The sequence below is a fragment of the Peromyscus eremicus genome, chromosome 4 (genome assembly GCF_949786415.1).
Source record: "Peromyscus eremicus chromosome 4, PerEre_H2_v1, whole genome shotgun sequence".
Taxonomy (NCBI): domain Eukaryota; kingdom Metazoa; phylum Chordata; class Mammalia; order Rodentia; family Cricetidae; genus Peromyscus; species Peromyscus eremicus.
Genome location: NC_081419.1, coordinates 58,553,885 through 58,573,331, shown reverse-complemented (window position 1 = coordinate 58,573,331; position 19,447 = coordinate 58,553,885). Strand labels below are relative to the sequence as shown.

General features: G+C 41.7%; 1 protein-coding gene across 1 annotated transcript in view; it reads left to right on the top strand.

The window, feature by feature from the left end:
* Window positions 1–19,447, top strand: part of Frzb (frizzled related protein) — a 32,402-nt gene that overhangs the window by 2,065 nt on the left and 10,890 nt on the right. The window contains exon 2 of the mRNA XM_059260790.1: window positions 5,947–5,994. Within this exon, the coding sequence (XP_059116773.1) occupies window positions 5,947–5,994 (48 nt within the window). The remainder of the gene's footprint in view (window positions 1–5,946; window positions 5,995–19,447) is intronic.

Sequence of the window (19,447 nt, the reverse complement as noted above, 5' to 3'; positions counted from 1 at the left end):
GATAAAGCTTAAGCAAACCAGTGGTCCTTCTCAGAATCTCCTAGGCCCAGCTGTTGTCAGATGTGTTTCACTTGGTTGTATCATCTCTGTTCACTTCTTCAACATCTGTGTTTCCTTCTGCTTTTCAGCTTGCTCAGGCTGGGCTCACGTCCTCAGTTCGTAGTTAATGGATCAGTTATTAGGGGACTGATTCAGAAAAATTACGTTCATTAACTAGAGAGGGTGAAAGGAAAAAAAGTACAGAGAGCTGAAAATCGAAGACAGAACAGAGAGATCTCACAGCTTTCTGGCGATTACTTTACTTAGCTTAGCACCATGAATATAGGAACTGTCTTCTGAAGGTCAATTAACAATCGAGAGCTAGTTGCATAAGGTAATCCAAAAGAAACATTCTTTTTGCTGTTTGGCTAAAGGAGAATTCTTGAGCCCTTGCACTGACTGAAGTCGCAGGCTCTGCAGACCCCGTTAGAGCTCCATGCAGTTGCCATCCTGGCTCGACAAACACTATTAAAGTCCGTTAAAGGCTAGCACTCTTCTCAGGCCAACTGCTAGGAATGATGTATTTCACTCTGAAATGCATGCTCCCCTGAGAAGACAAGCTTTGCTCCTAAGCCTAAGCCTAGAGAAGGACCTGGAAGGAGTGAGGTTTGGCAAGTCTACATGCTCTCAAAGGCCATGGTCAGTGGGGATGAGAAGCAGTTTCATTAAGCGTCCCTATCACCAAAGACCAGATATGGCACATTGGCCACACTGAAATACTCACACGAGTCACGCATAGGGACAGTTTGTCAGTCCAGGAGATATGATTGCTGAAATGCTTAAAAGTTCCATAGTATTTGTTTTACTGACAGCATCTTTGGAAGAAAAACCCCTGAGGGCAGGGGGTACTTAGGATGCTCCCATGCCTCAATTTCCATATGAAACAGTGACCAGGAGATGAGGACAGGGTTGGAGAGATGCATGCTGGCCTGAAGGAGCCCCTGGCTTCCAGTCTGTTGAAAATTACACAGTTCCTCTGTTGGGTGAAACTGTCAGATGCCTGGAATTATTTAATACTGCCACATGGAGCTGGAGAGATGGTACCATGATTAAGAGCACTGTGATTAATCAGCTCCTCCAGAGGACCTGGGTTTGATTCCTAGGACCCACATGGTAGCTTAACAGTCTGTAACTCTAGTTCTGGGAGACTTAATGCCCTCTTCTGGCCTCTGTGAGTACTGCATACAAATGGTGTGTAGACATACATACATACAAGCTTACAGTGCAGAACCAGGTGCTGAATATGGGCACTGATTACATGTGGTGCACAGATATACATGCAGGCAAAACACCCATATACATACAATTTAAAAAAACTACCACGTGCCACCATTTTAATTAATTTTTTTTTGGTTTATTGGGATACAATAGTTTACAAATTTTTTTTCCCCTTCCTTCAGGAATAAGCAGAATCCCTGTGTTTTAGGACTAGATCCTATCTAACCAGATATGAAAATGAGATCTCTCTTTAAGGAGTGGTACAAACCTTCACATTCCTGTATCAAGAGGATTTTGGTTCCTTCATACCATTCATGATTCTCTGTTTATACCTAACATATTGTGACTCAACAAATAAGCTTAGGGCATTCAACAAAAAACGAAGTGTGAATAGAGCAGACTAATGCTTCAAACTACTTTTCACTTCCAAAACACTACGAATGAGCGGTTTTTTTTATAAAGAACATGAGACCTGTTGGCCATAGTTAATAATTTCATGTTAAGTTTATTGTATATTTCAGGTTAACTGTAAAGTAGGACTTTAAACACTCTATTTGAGAGCTCAGCTCAATTTGGCCATTCTGCTTGTTATTTGAGACATTTAGGCAAATCTTCAAGATGGCCCAGTGAGTGAGGCTTAGGATCCAGGTACACGGGCCCATGGCATTCTGGCTATAGGGAAATGATATGATTTCTTTAACCCTTACATGTCAGTGCAGGTAAATGCCTGTATCCTAAGGGCAAGGTGGGGACTAGACAGCATGTGAACCATTGAGTCTCGAACCTGGTGCCAAGAGATCACTGAACACATTGCTGCTGCTGTTTTTCTGTTTTTATGGCTGTTGTATCAAGTGGACTCGCTTTTTCTTTTCATTTGTTTATTTGAATTTGATCAATGCACACAACAGTCTCGAATTCTTAGCAGGATTTACCCTGGGGTCTGATTGGAGAAGCAGGTTTTACTTCTTCTGGATATAGAAAATTAATGTTTCCTTTCATACAAATCAAGCTAGAACTCAGGCTAAGGAGTAAATTCCTACGGGAATAATAGGAAAAATAAAGAGTGAGTTTGACTGATGTCTGTTAACTAGAAATAGTTTATTGGGGGAGAGACTTACAAGCCTCTGCCCCTCCCTGAAGAGCTATAAGCAGTTAATAGTTGCTGGGAGCCGGGGTGGGGGTGAGGGGTGGAGGTTGACCTGGAGGCTCCGCCCCTTCTCGTGTATCTATAGGCAGGTTGTGGTTGCAGGGAAGGGAGAGACATTTTCTTTAGTAGTGTGGCCACTGGTGAGTGGCCTGTCCTCATGTGAGTAATGCTCACCCATGCTCCTATAACTAATCCTGATCAAAGTCACTAGATCACCAAAAAAGAAAAAGAGAATGAACTTATGTAAAAACATGTGAATGATAAAGTATTGCACACCTCTTTCTAAACCACCAATGGCTTGCTGTGCCAAGAGCTTCATAATCGCCCTTTGCAAACATCTGGTTATTGCTGCCTTCCAGCGTGCTCCCTCAGCTCTTGCACAATGTATTCTTCAGGCCCTGGCCTGGCAGAGCCCCGCCACCTTTCCCATGTGATGACGGCTGTTTAATCATCTCTTCACTTTCGGAGGAACAGGCAGCCTTTTCTTCAGCGTTCGCCCTGGTCTACAAATATTTGAGGGGCCAAATACCAAGAAGGAAGGATGTGAACAAGAGCATGGGATGGAAAGAAGTAAAAATTTTAAATTAGGACTAGAGAGAAAAACACGATTCGAAGGCTCCTTCATCATGTCGATACCAAAAGGCATTCTGCCTGGCTTGGGGAGAGAGTCTGTGTTGTTAATTTTATTTAGCCATAACCCAATTGTCAGTGCTAGTGAAATCCTAGATTGTCCCTAACTTATTTTAATCAGTCACCTTTTGTCTCCCTTTTTTCCAAACTTTGAAATAATTGTTGGAAGAGAAAAACTGACCATGTTATCTTTGGCCTTTGTCTTTCTGCTAGGTGTTTAGAAAGCACGTAAGAGCCACTGCGTAGATGTATAATTTTGAGTAATGAAGCACTAGCTTCTGTCTAGAAGTTTAGAGACAATCACAGTTTCACAGATGCAAACCCTTAGCTGAGTGTCATTCATTTTCAGGAAGTCACCTGACTGACGTTGGTCAGCATTGGTGTCTAAGAAGGGGAATGAATGATTGGCAAAGCACAGAATGCATGCTGAACGACAACCACACCAGGGAGAGGACCTGCTGTCTCGGGACAAGGATCCTTAGTGGTGACCGAATAAAAGCTGATGACGCATACTGTGTTCTAGGCATTGTCATAGGCGTTGTGCGTATGAGTTTTCATAACAGCTCCATGTTGCTCCTAGTTTACAGGAAAGACTGCAAGGTACATAGAGAAGTGACTCGTCAAGTTAACTGAGTGTGTGAGAAAGCAAAGGTTCAGACCAGAGGCTGTTCAACACTACCCATCTTCTCTTGCTAAGAAAAACAATTTTTGATCTTTTTGGAGAATCTGTGTCTTTTGTTCTTTAGGTTAAAGTTCAAGGAGCAAAGAATTTTCATTGTGTTGACTTATGGCTTAAAAGGATAAAAGGGCACCCAGGACAATGGGTTCCAAGAGATAAGGAAGGACAGTTCGGCCGCGTTGTTGAGATAGGAGAGAATGTCCATGCCACACTCTTCTAACCCAAGTCCCTCAGCTCAGAGTGCTGCAGAATTCATGCTTCCCCGTCCTCCCCACTTATTCTCCAGCATGCTTTATGCTGTTTCGAGGCTTTAGTACTGTAGTCGTTTAGGCTTAGGATTCTGCCTTTCCTCAGCCTGGTGTTCCGTAGGTATCAAGTACTACTCCTCTATTCAGAATCAGATTTCTTACCTTCTCTCCCTGACCTTCTCCCTGGGCTCACCATACCTGACAGGGATTATGATCCTGCACCCATGACCGTCTCTTTTATCTACAGTATTCCTCGTTCATCTTCTGGCAAGAGGATTTTTCTGAAATGTGTATCTGTTGCTTAAATCCTTTGGGTCTCCTCCTTAGATTCACGCCCCTCTTCCTCTCTGTATAGAGTCACTCTTTACTTGCCCCAGTCTCTCTCTAGCCATGCCGGAGGACATTCGGGTCCTATAAAGAGAGCTGGATCTGCCACCTTTGCGGCACTGTTCTCACACAGGCAGGCTCTTCCGGAAGTCTCTGTGACTTCACAGGAATCCCTCAAGATACAAAATCTAGCAATCTCACAGTATCGACAATTTCAATTCAGGATAATTTTGATGGTAGAATTTCAAATTTTGACTATCTGGAAAAAAGGATCAGGAAGTTCTGATTTTTTCTAACAGTTCTAACAGTTGAATCCTTCACATTTGAAAAAGCATAGAAATATCTCTGGCGATGAGAATATGAAATAAGGAAAACATTCACCTTAGCTGGACTGTTTCAAAGGAGTGCCCCACCCCCAGAAGCTTTATTTTTTCATCTCATATAAACCGTAAATGCTAAATGTCTTAAATGGAGACTGATATAATTCATTCATCTACAGGGAGATTATTTTATATAAACCATATGCATTGTATCTCATTATTCTTCAGGAATAGAAACATTGGCATATTACCTTAAAATTTGGGTACATTATCACGAATAAAGTTTGAATAGCATGAAAGTCATCAAGTTTATGTCAAATTCTTGTAGAACTAGTATTTGTTGTTTATTCATCTATCTGGAGACCTCTGTCTTTCCTTAGATACAGCTTTTTACATGTTAGTTATGGCCATGTGTGTAGCTCAGTGGTAGAGCCCATGTTTCGCATGCATGAAGCCCTGGGTTCACCTTAAACCCTTTTCCGTTTATGTTTTATATGACCTATGAAGAAAAGGGACAGAGGAAGAATGCTGGTTTTGTTGGGCTAAGTAGAGTTATTTAGCATTGAGCTTGTTTAGCATTAAGTGTTAATACAAGTATACAACTCTTGTTTGAAAGTGTGAGCCGAGTGTCAGCGTGAATCCATGGTCAGCTACTGTGTCTCTCCTCATAGCACTCTGTAGGGGCACGCAGCACAAATCATTAGAGGCTGCTCTCCTAATTAGAACACAGAAGGCCATTATCATTACCATTTTCTGGGATTACAGCATCATGAAAAGAACCAATGGCAAATCCTAATTATTGCCACGTCTATTAATTTTACTGGCTTGAGCATCTACGAGTGCTAGGCTTCCTTTCTGCTGAACTGTTTAGTCTGCGTTTAACAAAGGGCCTGGAGTTCCTTCTGGATTTCCCATAGACACTGTGCCTGAAGAGTGACACCACCATTCATTGACATGGTGTGTTTGGTTCCATCTGTCACAAAGTCACACATGTTGGGTTAGTGCCTAATATTTATGTGGGCTTTACTGAGATAGAACATTTATTTACAGTGTTTATGAAATTCAAGAACACATTGTTTATTAAATGCTAAAATGTTATGCTCAGGTGATGGGGATTCATGAGCAACAACTTTCAACCACATCCAAGTAAGGACCTCATCCTTATTCAACCCCCAATGGTGGGGCTACTTCACGGCACTAACGAAGGACCATTTCCTGGAGACACTTGGTTCTGACCCAAGCCAAGCTGTCACAGAATTACATTTTATAGGTGAATTCCTATAAATTCCTGACGTAATAACTCTGTTACCCTTCTTTCTGTATTCTGTCACCTTTCAGATTTTCCTATGGATTCTAGTACTGGACACTGCAGAGGGTCAAGCAGCGGTGAGTACATTGCTGTTCCTGGCTTTCATTCGTGGGGTAATTTATCTTTGATATAGTCTTAATACTTACATTTTATTTGCAGATATTTGTGTCCCACTTTAAAAATAAACCTAAAAATGATTTCCTTATCAATGCTGACTTTATTGAGTATTAGTATATTAACATTGACCTCTTGGCTTACAGTTTGGTATACAAATATGTTAATAAATGTATAGATTCATGTAGCCACAGTTCAGGATAATTCACAGATTATCCACACCGAGAATAATTCTATCACCCATCACCATGCTCCTTCATGTTTTTTATTTTTTAAATAGTGCAAGTTTCACCTGCTTTTAAGCACTAGCTATTCTCTGGCACTATACTGTCTTTGGGGATTGTCAGCTAGATGGGATCTAGGAATGTAGCTTCCATGGTAGGGTATATAATCTTTCAAGATTATTATTTTTTTTTCCAGAGCTGAGGACTGAACCCAGGGCCTTGCACTTGCTAGGCAAGCACTCTACCACTGAGCTAAATCCCCAACCCCTCAAGATTATTTTTTGTCACTCAGAATAATGCCTCTGAAAATGACTGAAGTTTTTACATGTATCAACAATTCACCCCTTTTGTTGAGGAATAACTCATTATTTGGGTGTATACAATTTATGTATCTATTTACTACTTGAATAATAGGTTGTTTTAGTTTGGGGGCATGCATAAAAAGAGCTGCTATAACTATTTGTGTATTTTTGTATGAATGTTAATGCTCATTTCTCAAGAATAAATATCTAGGGATAGGATTGCTGGTCATGGGGTAAGTATTTATTGAACTTGGTTAAAAAATGCAAAGTTGTTTTTAAAATAACTGTTCAGGGGTAGGGGCACAGCTCAGTTTGTAGGGTGCTTGCTTAGCATGTGTGAAGCCCTGGCTTTGGTTCCCCTTACCACATGCTGGTGCATGCCTATCATCCTAGCACTCAAGAGTCGGAGGAGCAAGATCAGAAGTCTGAGTCCAGCCTGGGCTACATGAAACCCTGTCTCAAGGCAAAACAAAAACACAAATCGGACTATTCAGTTTTGTACTACCAACATACAAGAACTGTAGGCTTTCTATATCCTCATCAGCATGCAGTGTTGTCCGATTTTTGTTTTGTTGAACTGTCTTTGGTATCTTGGTTATCTGATTGTCTTTTTCATGAAAGTCGAGTTTTTTTTCTAGTTCTTCATGTGGACAGTCATTTAGGACTGGATTCTGAGCATTTTAAAGCATAGGTCACTCAAAAAGCCAAACCAAACCGAACCACACAAACAAGAGATAGGTAATAGGACTTGAAGTTGCATTCAAAGTCCTTTAGAGAGGTTGGTCCTCTATCTTCCCAGGGGTCAGCTGTGTTAGGTTAGGTTCTAAACTAGTCTTCTGCAGGTGATGATGTCAGCATCCGGTCTCTTTCCAGTCTCTGCAGTATCTTTTAGATTCAATCCAGGTGTGCCATCAAGGTGATCTATAATGCACAGTTACTTTTTCAGTTTGTAGAACATTGTTTAGTCAAATTCACACACAGCCAGGGGCAAGTCCAGCAGTTTGCAATCACTGATGCAAGGCCATTTCCCAAGCTCTTTCCACTCTGGGATCTCCTCAGTACTTTTCAGTTCCTTGGAGCAAGCACCCCGTTTTGACCCCTGATAGAAAGCCAGGACCTTATTTTTCCCACTCTGCCGTTCATTCCTGCATCTGGGGCCAAGAAGTGGATGGATGTAAACAGAATAACAGGATTTCCTGATCTCTTAGCACCATTGGTCCCCTAATCAAAGAGGAAGGGTCTCCTCCATCAGGGTTCTAGGCTCATTTGATACAGTTGATACTGTTACCTCTGCCCTGGGATGGGTTATAAGAGACTGGATCTCCACTTTTGGAGCCAGATCTACAATGCCCACTTCCAGATTACAGGTTGTACAGAAACAGATTGGCAGATGATAGACAAAGAAATATGATGAGCCCACTGTCATGTGGTGGGCCTGGTTTCCTTCCCTAATCTTTCTGCTGTTTATGTTTGAGCATTCCTAAGAAGCTGCTTCATGCATTCTACTCAGGGTATGTTCTGTGAGGGAGAAAGAATGGGCCTTATTATTGCATCTTATGACACAATAAACCTTTTAATAAAGTGCAAAAAAGCACAAATAAACCAAATAAGTTAGTGCATTTTTGTAGGCACTGTCTCGTAAGGACCACACACCAGGATAGTTAATGTTAGCAGCGTTCTAGACGCTTCTGAGTCACTGCTACTTGCACATTCCTTAACAATGGTAGCTTCTAGTCAGCACTCTAATACTGTAGTTTAATTTTGCCTGGTCTTGAATTTTGTATGAATAAAGGTTGCCTTTGGTTGCACAGGGGCTTTCTTTGCTCTTCGTAATGCACACAATAGTTTTCATTTGCATTGCTAACACTGTCCATCATTAAACATACCAGGCATAATTCTTCCTAATGTTACTGGGTATTTGGGTTGTTTCCTATTTCTGCTACTGTGTCTAAAGGCTGCATAGTTTCTACATAGCATTTTTTTTTTCTGGTACTTCTCACTGATTTTGGTCAGTATGCTATATTTTGTCACGTACCTTATAAGTGAAAGGGAAACATTTGTCAATTCATGAGTAAGTTTGAAATACAGATTTTCACTCATCAGTGACATCTGTTGAGTATTATCGTCAGGTTGGCCGGAGGTACTGTAAGGTAGCCCTAACAACCACTTACCTTCTGTAAAAGTGACTGATTTAAAATTATTTCAAATTTTTGAAAATGAAAACTTCATTTTAGTGTAATGCAAGGGTGGAGGGGGATGGGAGAGTGTAGATGGAGCAGGTAGCCATTACTCTGGTTAGCACTGAATGCTCATTTCAATGACCATGGCTGAGCCAAAGGTACCAACACCACATCCATGATTTCCAGGCTTCACATCAACTCCCAGGCCCTCTCCATGATCCCGAGACAGGAAAAGGTGCTGAAGAGTACCCCATCTGTACCCACAAAAGACTCTATGACAAAGCTGGTTCTCACCCTGCTAAAGCAGCTAGACTGCCGATGTCCCGTGGAGACCCACAGTGATCTAAATCCTGCTTTCCAGAGGGTGCTCATCCTGGGCGCTATTTAAAGTATTTTAAGTTCTGGTGATACAATTTTCAGTCACATAAAAGCAGCCAGACACTGTTGGTGCCTATGCTACTCGGCGATCGCTCGTTTTGTTGTATTTGTGTAAAACAAACTAGAAGCTCACTTGTTCGGTGACACAATTGGTCTGTCAGAATTTCCGGCCAAGTGTGTGTGTGTGTGTGTGTGTGTGTGTGTGTGTGTGTGTGTGTGTTGTCAATTTGTCTGAAAGCTCTGGTTAGAGCTTCAGTGTGTCAATGAGCAAAGACATCAATAACACAGTATACAAAAGTGGATCCACTTCAAGTAGGGTGTGGTGGCACATGCCTTTGATTTCAGCACTCTGGAGGCAGAGACCAGCAGATATCTGAGTTCAAGGAAGCTGGTCTGCATACAGAGTGAGTTCCAGGACAGCCAGGGTTACACGAGAAACCCTGTGTAAATGTAACAACAACAAAACCCAAACAAAAGAACAGCCCAAACAACAACAGCAACAACATAATAAAAACAGATCCACTTAGAAAACTACAGAGTGAAATGCAGTGTTCCTGGTATCAGTGTTTTCTCTTTTCCCAAATGTTTCCTTTTTCCTGGTGTAATCCGGACAAGGAAAACAACAGGGAAGCCGAGTACATTCTGGGTTTTTTTTTTGGGGGGGGGGGGGGCATTGACATAGTCACATGTTTTCAAAAGTAAATGCAATTTGTTCATGCTCCGTTTTATTCTTTGGAGAAAGGTAGCAGCTGAAAAGACTCACGATAAAACAGGAAATGAGGAAGGCACAAAACCATTCTAACCCACGTCGTGACCCCTTTCCAAAATGTCAAGCGTTTGTGTCCGGAATTTGGGAGTTACTTCCCTCCAATTAGTTTATTTGTTGCCTTAACACTTGACATTCTCCCCCTCCTTCTTTGGAGACTGTGACTCTGCACAGCTTCCAATTTGCGAGTGTATTTTACTATTGTAAATCTACTATCATAAAAGTAATGGATGTTCTGTATTTACATAGTATGGGATGTGGAAAACAATTCAGTTCCATTCCACTGAGTCACTTTGTCAAATTATCATGGAAAATTAAGAGGGGTATTTAATTCATTCAACAAAAGGGTACGTTTTTGTTTGTATTTTGGTTCATTTTGTTTGTTTTTTGAGGTAGGGTCTGTGTAACCCAGGATGGCTTCGAACTCCCTATGCAGCTGAAGATGAGCATGAACTTCTGATCCCCCTGCCTCCACCTCCCAAACACTGGGATTGCAGCTGGCACCACCACACTTTGTTTTAAGCATGGCTGGTGAGGAATCTAGGCTTCGTGTAGACTAGCAAGCACTCCCACAACTAAGCTACAGTCCCAGGCCAAGATGTCAGCTAAATTGAAATAAACCAAAAATAATTCTAGTTTTGTATGTGTGATGACAACTTATGAGCATTAACATTAAAAAATACACAAAATTTTCCAGGGAGGCGATAGTTGATGAGTTCTGATGTACTGTGCGTGTGTGACCAAATTACTTCACGGGTCTTTCCCAATATGCATATCGGGTTGCATTGGCCTCTGCCCTTCTTCCTGCAAATGCTTGCTGACTACAGAGGCTGAATTAACCACGCACAACTGGGGGAAATTAGCATGGTAAATAGTACTTCATGTGATTGTACTGTAGTTTACAATTACAGGTCTTCCCCCAACCCACCCGTAACGTATGGAAACTGCCGCTTCAATTTTCTTTCTTTCACATTCTCTTCCTTGAACTGTTAGCAAAACTGCCTTAGTTCTTCTGCCCCAGGCACAGCACTTCCCAAGGCTCTCATGCTTGTGCCCTTTTCCTCTCTCTGCATAACGGTTCACTCCTGTCAGAATTCATCTGCTCACAGAGGGTCCTCATTACGTATCTGACTGGGGTTCTGCTCGCTCTCCCAGGAGGAGTAGCGTATTTCTATTTCCTATCTCCCTATCCTATTTACATTTCAAATATAATGTATGTAACAACAAAAACAATCACTTAAAAAATTTCCATTTTGAATGATGTGGCATCATCTCCTTCCGAAGCTCCCAGCTCGAGAGTTTCAGAGTTGGCTTGAGTCCATCCACCTTCCCATTTCTCAGAATGTAATGGTAACAGGTTTCTCTCAGATGTCCTGTACATCAAGGGCCTATCAGGAGACGAAGCAGTGGACAGAGTGGCGTGTCTCCTTTCTTCTCCCTCTTTTATGTACGTGGCATTGGGCAGACGCGACACAGTAAGTAAGGCCAGTGGAGCCCACTTTGTGTCTTTGGTTTTTGGCTTTAAGGACATCACAAAACAGTTAAAGGGAACACAAAATTGCCTTGACTCTTAGACTCCAAAACAGTGTAGAGAGCAATTGATTTAAATATTTCTAAAAACTAATCTTGAAGAAATAAATGCAATTTCCTATTCTTGGTGATGCAATGTTAGTCTTTGCAATCTTAAGCGATTTCCTCGTACAAAGCACAAATCATTATGAATTGAGACCTTTATTACAAAATTTGAGGTTTATTTTTATAGCTGTGCTGAGCCCGTGTTACTTTTGGTTTTCAAAACTTTTTTCTGTTACCTAGGTTCACCAGTCAACTTCATCATATTTTTCTCTAACCCAAAATAACACTTCACGTAAACACACACACACACACACACACACACACACACACACACACACACACACACACACACAATTTGCCTCATGCAGAAAATAAATATTATTTTAAATATCCAATGAATAGCTGCTAAGTCACTTCATTTTATGGGGAAAAAAATGAAGGAATGTCTTGTGATTTTTAGGTTAATGGTATTTTACTGAAGTTTAATTAAGAGTAAAATGAACAAATTATCAAGTGAGTGCTGCTTTGAGTTTTGACAAGGTCTGCATGTATCTGTGTGTGTGTGTGTGTGTGTGTGTGTGTGTGTGTGTGTGTGTGTGCAGCCATCATTGGGAGAGTAGGATAAAGAGTATTTTTGTCATCCTTAGAGATTTCCCAGCCTACACCAGCAGGGTTGTAATTTCCATTAGCGTGGATTAGTGCCACCGTTAAATGTTCCGCTTTGTGCAAACAGATCCACCTTCCAGGGCATCCTTTGTCACTGGCAGCTTTGTGCAAACAGATCCACCTTCCAGGGCATCCTTTGTCACTGGCAGCTTTTGCTTAGATTTATCTACAAAGTTGTGTTTCACTGGTCTCCGTATATGATCGTGCACCTTCAAATGGCCGCAATACCAGTGACATTAGAAACTTCTGGCTTTTTAAATATTGTTCCCAGCTCCAGGGAGTTACTGGTTTCTGATTCTTCAGGAATTGTTATTACGACACCCTCCCCCACTCCCTTCTCCCACTTCCCGTTTTATCACTGAGCTCAGACAGCTAGGATTCTGATGGCTTTTGTTCTTAACATCCCAGGAACAACAAGACTCTGGAGATTTTCCATAAGGTATCCTTTCGATGACTTTAATGTCAGGGCGAGGGAGGGTGGTTGGCCCTAGGGGTGGACTCTCCAGATGTTTTCCCAGCTCCTTGTTTCTAGAAGGGTAGTGGAACAAACCTTCTGAAATGAACATTGTCTTTGGCCATTCTCCATCAGAAAGCTGCCGGAGCAAGCCTGGCATCCGCCCTGTTGCTGTTTGGATGCTTTGTGATCCAGCAGATGGACCGACATCCTAACTTCTGCTCACTCACCTGTGGCCTTGTTCTGCTGCAGCTGTTCTCTTTCATGGGCAGGCTTTCCTTTGCCATGTAGTGATGGTGCTGGCTTTATACTCTTAATTTCGAGCATCCTACACTGTACCTACGTCTGCTCTTCCTTCCAGATGATTCATTCTGGAACTGTAGCTGATTTTTCTTACTCCTTTAAGACTGCCTGCCCATCAACTACCATTTACTCTCTGTCCAGCCTCCGACTTCTTCATTTATGTGAGATTTTATTGTTCATGGGAATAAGTGGTTTTCTTGAAACTCTCTTTAATTCCCCTTTTTCTCTTTTTGTGGCAAATTCTTAGCAAGATTCAGTGGAGTAAATCACTCAAATGTGTGACGCTTTAGGAAAGAAACGTTATTGGAGAAGCAGTTTGTGTGACAGTTTTATCAGCACCAGGTTTGTCCTTTTATTTACAACATCGGTCTCCTTCTTCTTTCTCCGTACATCGCACAGCTCTGCGCCTGATCCTCATGCTTCACAGTGACACCGTCACTTCCTCCTTCAACAAGAGAGTCAAAGCTGTTGAAGAAACGGCTCTCATCCACCCCCTAACGAATTCATCATCCTGTCAGCGTCAGGACCCTCTGTCCTTATCTCTTGTGTAGTGGATAAGTGTCCTGGCTTTCAAAGCCCCATTCTCCTTGTTTTTGTTTTTGTTTTTGTTTTTTTTTTTTTTCCCCAGGGCCCTGTCATCTCCTTGCCAATTAAATTCAATGGACCCTTTTATTTCTTAACCAACTTCAGCTTGGAGGGTCATTTGACAAAGAGATTGCCCTTCGTCCCCCTTAGAATTTCCTGTTTTTCCAGCTTTTGTGACTCCATGCCCTCCTGCGTTTCCTCCCACGTCTCTGGATGCTCCTCCGCAGCCTCCTTTGTGTGCTTTTTCTTCTCTGGTTTTTTTTAAAATCAAGTTAGCAAGAAGTAGTTCTTGACTGGGCGACCATAACTCACCTTTCCAGATTTATATTTGAAGAGCACTTCCACAGAAGACTATGAAAGCCAGAGTGGTTTAGACCATCAAGTTATACATTGCACAATATGCTTCTTTTTCATAACACACACGGAGTTGGCTGTGTGTCATTAGTTTGTACCCTTTGCTCTGGCCATGTTGTCCATCAGCTGTCCCACAGTCCTGGGACGGAGCCTAGAATGTGGCACATGGCAAGTAAATATTAGTACAGCGAATAAATGAGCACACTGCTAACTGGAAGGCTTCAACAAGTGTTCTCTTTTCCTTTCCCACCTGATATTTAGAGAAGCTTGGCTGTCCCAGGGTTATGAAATAGAGGACACTATCTTTTCTGCAGCACGAAGACACAGGCATGGTGTGGAATATATTCACTGACGTCTAAAACTACTTAAGGACAGACTTACAAACACTATTACGAACTGCTATTAGGCAGTTGAAAAGATGTCAAGGTCAGAGTTGAGGGTGTAGATATTCACATTGTATGAACTTACTTCGTGAATCTTTAAAAGTTTGCCATGGCCTTCTCCTGAGTGTCTTAGAGTGGAAGGAAGGGGACAAATGGATCTTGGGTCAGATGCAAGGATATGCACTTTGGCACAAGTTAAAATGTCCTCTGGTCTCATCAGAATGGTCATTCATGAGAGAGCAATGGGAATGTAATACATAGAATTGTACTTTCTCCTTTTCCCCTTACCTTTTGTCCATATGTCCTAAGTATAGACTGGAGATATTTTCTTAGAAAAATATCTACTCCATCTTCCAAAGTCAAAATCGGTCTATGGGCTGTTGACATCCAGTGAAGTTAATTATAGTCTTACAGCTGTGAGTGAGATCAAAATGAGTTCAAATAAAGGTCAGAACTAGTTGGAAAGTTGTATCACACTTGAGGTTGGTCTCAGACAAGATTGTATTAAACAGCAAGAACCCAGTTAATAACAAATTTTATAATTGTAATCAGGTCTTTAGAATTACCTCGATCTTTTAAACCTATATAAAAATAATTTTCTATGGGTTTCTAATAAATGAGGCTATCATGATCAAACCTAGGTGTAGAAGGGTGTGATCATTGGCCCAGTGGCTTATGCTGATCAGAAGTCTCACTGTAGAGACAGTAGGCTGCGAATTAGCTCGAATTCTATGGAGTAACTTGGGGCATCTCAGGGCTGGGAATGCAGTCCAAGGCCTTACACATGCTAGCTTTGCAACTGAGCTATGTCCCTGCAGGTCTGGTTCTGGGAGGTGATGGGCATGTTAGCTTCCCTCATTTGTAGAAGGGTGATAAACTCTTCTTTATATTAGCATAATAAACAATATTTCCAGCAGAGTGGCTGAAAGAATTGAGTGAAAAGGTGAGATAACAGCAAGAGTAGCCTGAGGCAGAGCTCTAGTCACTCTCTGCTCCACAGTCCAGGGTATTGTGTTTAATTCCAGACTTTGAAGGGAATCAAAATGGTCCACATTTAAAGACTTTTCTCATCACTCCATTAAAAAAAAATCAACTCCTTTAATTAAAAGTTCCCCTAAAATAAACCACCGAGGCAGCCTCTAATTCTTTTATAGGATTTTATTCTCAATGTATGCTTTTATGCAAATTTGAGTAATATATTTCATTTTGCCATCATAGAACCAAATCTTAAAGTCCTTGTCTCACCAGGAAACTGGGAGGGGAAGAATACTACCAATTACACTAGTAATAATGGGAATTCTATTGGCTCAATAAGAAGTCCAAGCATCGGGAAATCAAACTGTCGGTAGGAAAGAAAAATAAACTGTTACAGCAGACACACAGATTGCAATAGATGATGCATGCAGTTTCTCTTTCCCTGGCTTTTTATGTTTTCCTAGTTCTTAGACTTTGTGGACAGTGTGTGTGTGTGTGTGTGTGTGTGTGTGTGAGAGAGAGAGAGAGAGAGAGAGAGAGAGAGAGAGAGAGAGAGAGAGAGACTGGGAGGGAGATAATGCTTTAGGTTTATCAAGGTAAGGTATATTTTTAGATTAAATAATCAGGAGTAAGTGGAAGGAAATTCTACATTTGTACTTAGTGGATATAAAATTCTACTTATACTGTTGCTAATATATTGAACTACTAGATAATCAAACTAGGTGGATATTTGCATCTATAGCAAGATCTAAGAATTACGGCAAAAGGGTCATTTTTTTTTAACTGATTCTTTGGGAATTTCACATCATGCACCCAATCCCACTCATTACTCAGTTTCTCTGTATCTTCCCTTCACCCTTGTAGTGACCCCCAAAAGGTTTTTTTTTTTTTTTCTTTTTTTTTTTCTTTTTTTTCGAGACAGGGTTTCTCTGTGTAGCTTTGCGCCTTTCCTGGAACTCACTTGGTAGCCCAGGCTGGCCTCGAACTCACAGAGATCCGCCTTCCTCTGCCTCCCGAGTGCTGGGATTAAAGGCGTGCGCCACCACCGCCGGGCGTGACCCCCAAAAGGAAAACTAAAAGAGAAATGATAAAAATAAGGTCAAAAATAAAAAAAATTAAAAATACAAATAAGTATATTAAAACACAAACAACAACAAAACAACAAACAAACAAACAAACAAACAAACCCACTTTGCTTGTCCATCTTCCCTGCCTCTCCATCGCCTCTTCATCCATCTCAGCGGCACTGGGAGCTGCGGTGTGGTGTATCATGCAATCTACTCTTTTGTCCAAAGAGCTTTCCTTGCAAATGTTCATTGTGTAATGACTTGTTGGTCAGGTTCAAGGCCCCTGGTTTCTGGTACACCATCAATACTGGACCCTCACCGAAACTCCTCTCAGATATCCTGCTGTTGCCTGGAGTCATGGAGATCCTGCCGCCATGGTTCTGCAGGACCAGTCCCTTCCCACTCTCCAGCAGGTCATAGATTGGGTAGATGTTGGGGAGTATCAACTCAAAGCCCTGGATGCGTGCCTGGGTGGTAGCTGACTGGGCTACTTCGACCACCCCCTTAGGCCAGAGGGCCATAACCAGCTTTCCCAAGTGTGGTGAGCAGTGGGGTCAGCTTTCCCAAGTGTGTGCGTGCATGCGTGCGTGCGTGCGTGTGTGCGTGCGTGTGTGTGTGTGTGTGTGTGTGTGTGTGTGTGTGTGTGTGTGTGTAGGGGGCAGCTCTTCTATGAGGGGCGGGGCCCACTCTCCTGTGCTGGGGCCATAGGGGGTCTCCTATCTCAGGGTCAGAAAGGAGCAGGCTCAGCTCTCAGGTGAGGGGGTGGGGTCAGCTCAGCATGGCCCTTGCACCTCAACACATGGTCCAACACATGGTTCAATACCTGGTTCACATGGGCCTCTGTGGCAACATGGGCAATGGACATCAATGTAGACAGAGGGTCATATTTTTACACAGTGTGACAATATTCCCTTGGTGACCAGTAAGAATAATGAGTGCATTGCAGGGGAGCAACCTCTGGTCCCAAAATTAGCTCATTAGCTCTTAGGGAATAGTCTATGTAGAAGGAATTGTACATATCACTATATAAACGCCTCCTTGAAATATTCCTAAATCACTTTATAACACAATTAAAAAGAATCTCTGCCTGGGAAGTTTGGTGTAATACATTTGTTTATGCTTCAGGCAAAGTTATATGGGTAACAATATCAAATTAGATTTAGTTTAGTGACAGTTGCCTAAACTGTTCTTTTGACTAAACGTTTTCTTATTAAAATATAGGAAATTTCTGAAGATTAGAAATGTACAGCTAATTTATCAACATGCATTATTTTTATTTTATTTTTGCAATGCTGAGGATCAAACCCCAGACCTGTCACAGCTTGGTAAGCTTTGTAGCACTCAGCTAAAATCTTAGTCCTTGAAAGCATTGTGTTGACACATATATATTTCTAGGTAGAGAAATAACAAACCTATGTCTTTGGGAGGATAGTTTTAAAATTCAAGCTATTGCATTTATTTCTTCAGAAATATTCTCATTTTTAGGAGACCTTTATAAAAATGTATAAGATTACAACACATTAGTACAAAATGAAATAGCTAACAAGGCAAGACCTGGGTAGCTTTCCATTTTCTTTAAAAAGGAATACAAATATTTTAGAAATAGAACATTTTTTAAGTAGTTCACTTTATGAAATTATATTGTCTGGGGCTGAAGAGATGCCTCAGTGGTTAAGAGCACTGACTGCTCTTCCAGAGGATCCAGGTTCAATTCCCAGCACCCACATGGCAGCTAACAACTGTCTGTAACTTCAAGATCTGACACCCTCACTCAGACACACACGCAGGCAAAGCCACAATGCACAGTAAGTAAATAAATCTTTTTTTAAAAAATTATATTGTTAGCCAGGTGTGGCAGTGCATGCCTTTAATCCTAGCACTTGGGATGCAGAGGCAGGTAGATCTCTGTGAGTTCAAGGCCAGCCTGGTCGACAGAGTGAGTTTCAGATTAGCCAGGGCTACAGAGAGAAACTCTGTCTTGAAAAACCAAAAACAAAAATCATATTGTTGTCTCTCTGTGTGTGTATGTGTGTGTGTGTGTGTGTGTGTGTGTGTGTGTGTTCATGCATGCATGCATGTGCACATTATGTGATGTGTGTGAGCGAGGTCAGAGGACAACCTTTGTGAGTTGGTTCTCTCCTTCCACCTTTTTCTGGGTTCCATCATTGAACTCAGCTCCTTTGCTCACTGAGCCATCTTGTCATTCCTGGAGTGGTCCTCTTCAGAGTGTCCACAGACACTGATGAATATCTGTTGTTTACTGGACTGAGCTCCTACAGAAGTCTGCTGAAATCCCCTTGCAGAACAAAGGAGGAAGATGCTCTGTGAGACATTCCCATTACCACCACGGCAGGAACAATTACTTCTGTGACGGACTCACCCAGGAGAGATGCTTATTTCTAAATATGAATGCTGGCAGGCAGGGTATATTGGTCCTTGGGACTGCCACTGCTCATTTACATGTTCAACGAAAGAAAAATTAATTTTGATTAGAATGTACAAGGGACTGGCAAGATGGCTTATCAGGCAAAGGCCCCAGCTGTGGAGCATAATGACTTGAATTCCATGCCCTGGGCCCACAGAGGAGAGACAACTGATTCCTACAAGTTTTCCTTTGACTTCCACTCATGCACTGTGGCATGTATATGCTCTCCTGCTCCCCCCCCCATATACACACATACCTGCACGTTAAATAAGTAAATGTGTAATTAAAAATGTTAAGAAAGGGGGCTGGAAGGACGGCCCACCATTGAGAACACTGGCTGCTTTCCTGGAGGACTTGGGTTTGACACCCCACACCTACATGGCAACTCACAAGCATTTGTAACTTTGGTTCCAGAAGATCCAATGCCTCCACAGACAATGCACATACATGGTGCACAGACAGACAGACACTCAAGCAAAATACCCAGGCATATAAAATAATAAATATAACAGCAAACGGTCAACATGAGAGTCTGCTTTTTAGTGGCCCCCATACTAACACAAAACACTTTTTAAACAGAACTAAAAAAAAAAAATTAGCTTCTTTTCTCTGATTCCTAGGCTCTGTGCCACCATATAGGAAGCACCTATTATTTTTCAGTGGAACTGTCTCAGGTACTAACTTGAAGAAACTTTTACACATAATCAAATATCTTCCAAGAAAATTGTGCGTTATATTCTTTTTATATTGACTTTACTGACTATTCTACATGCTTACAG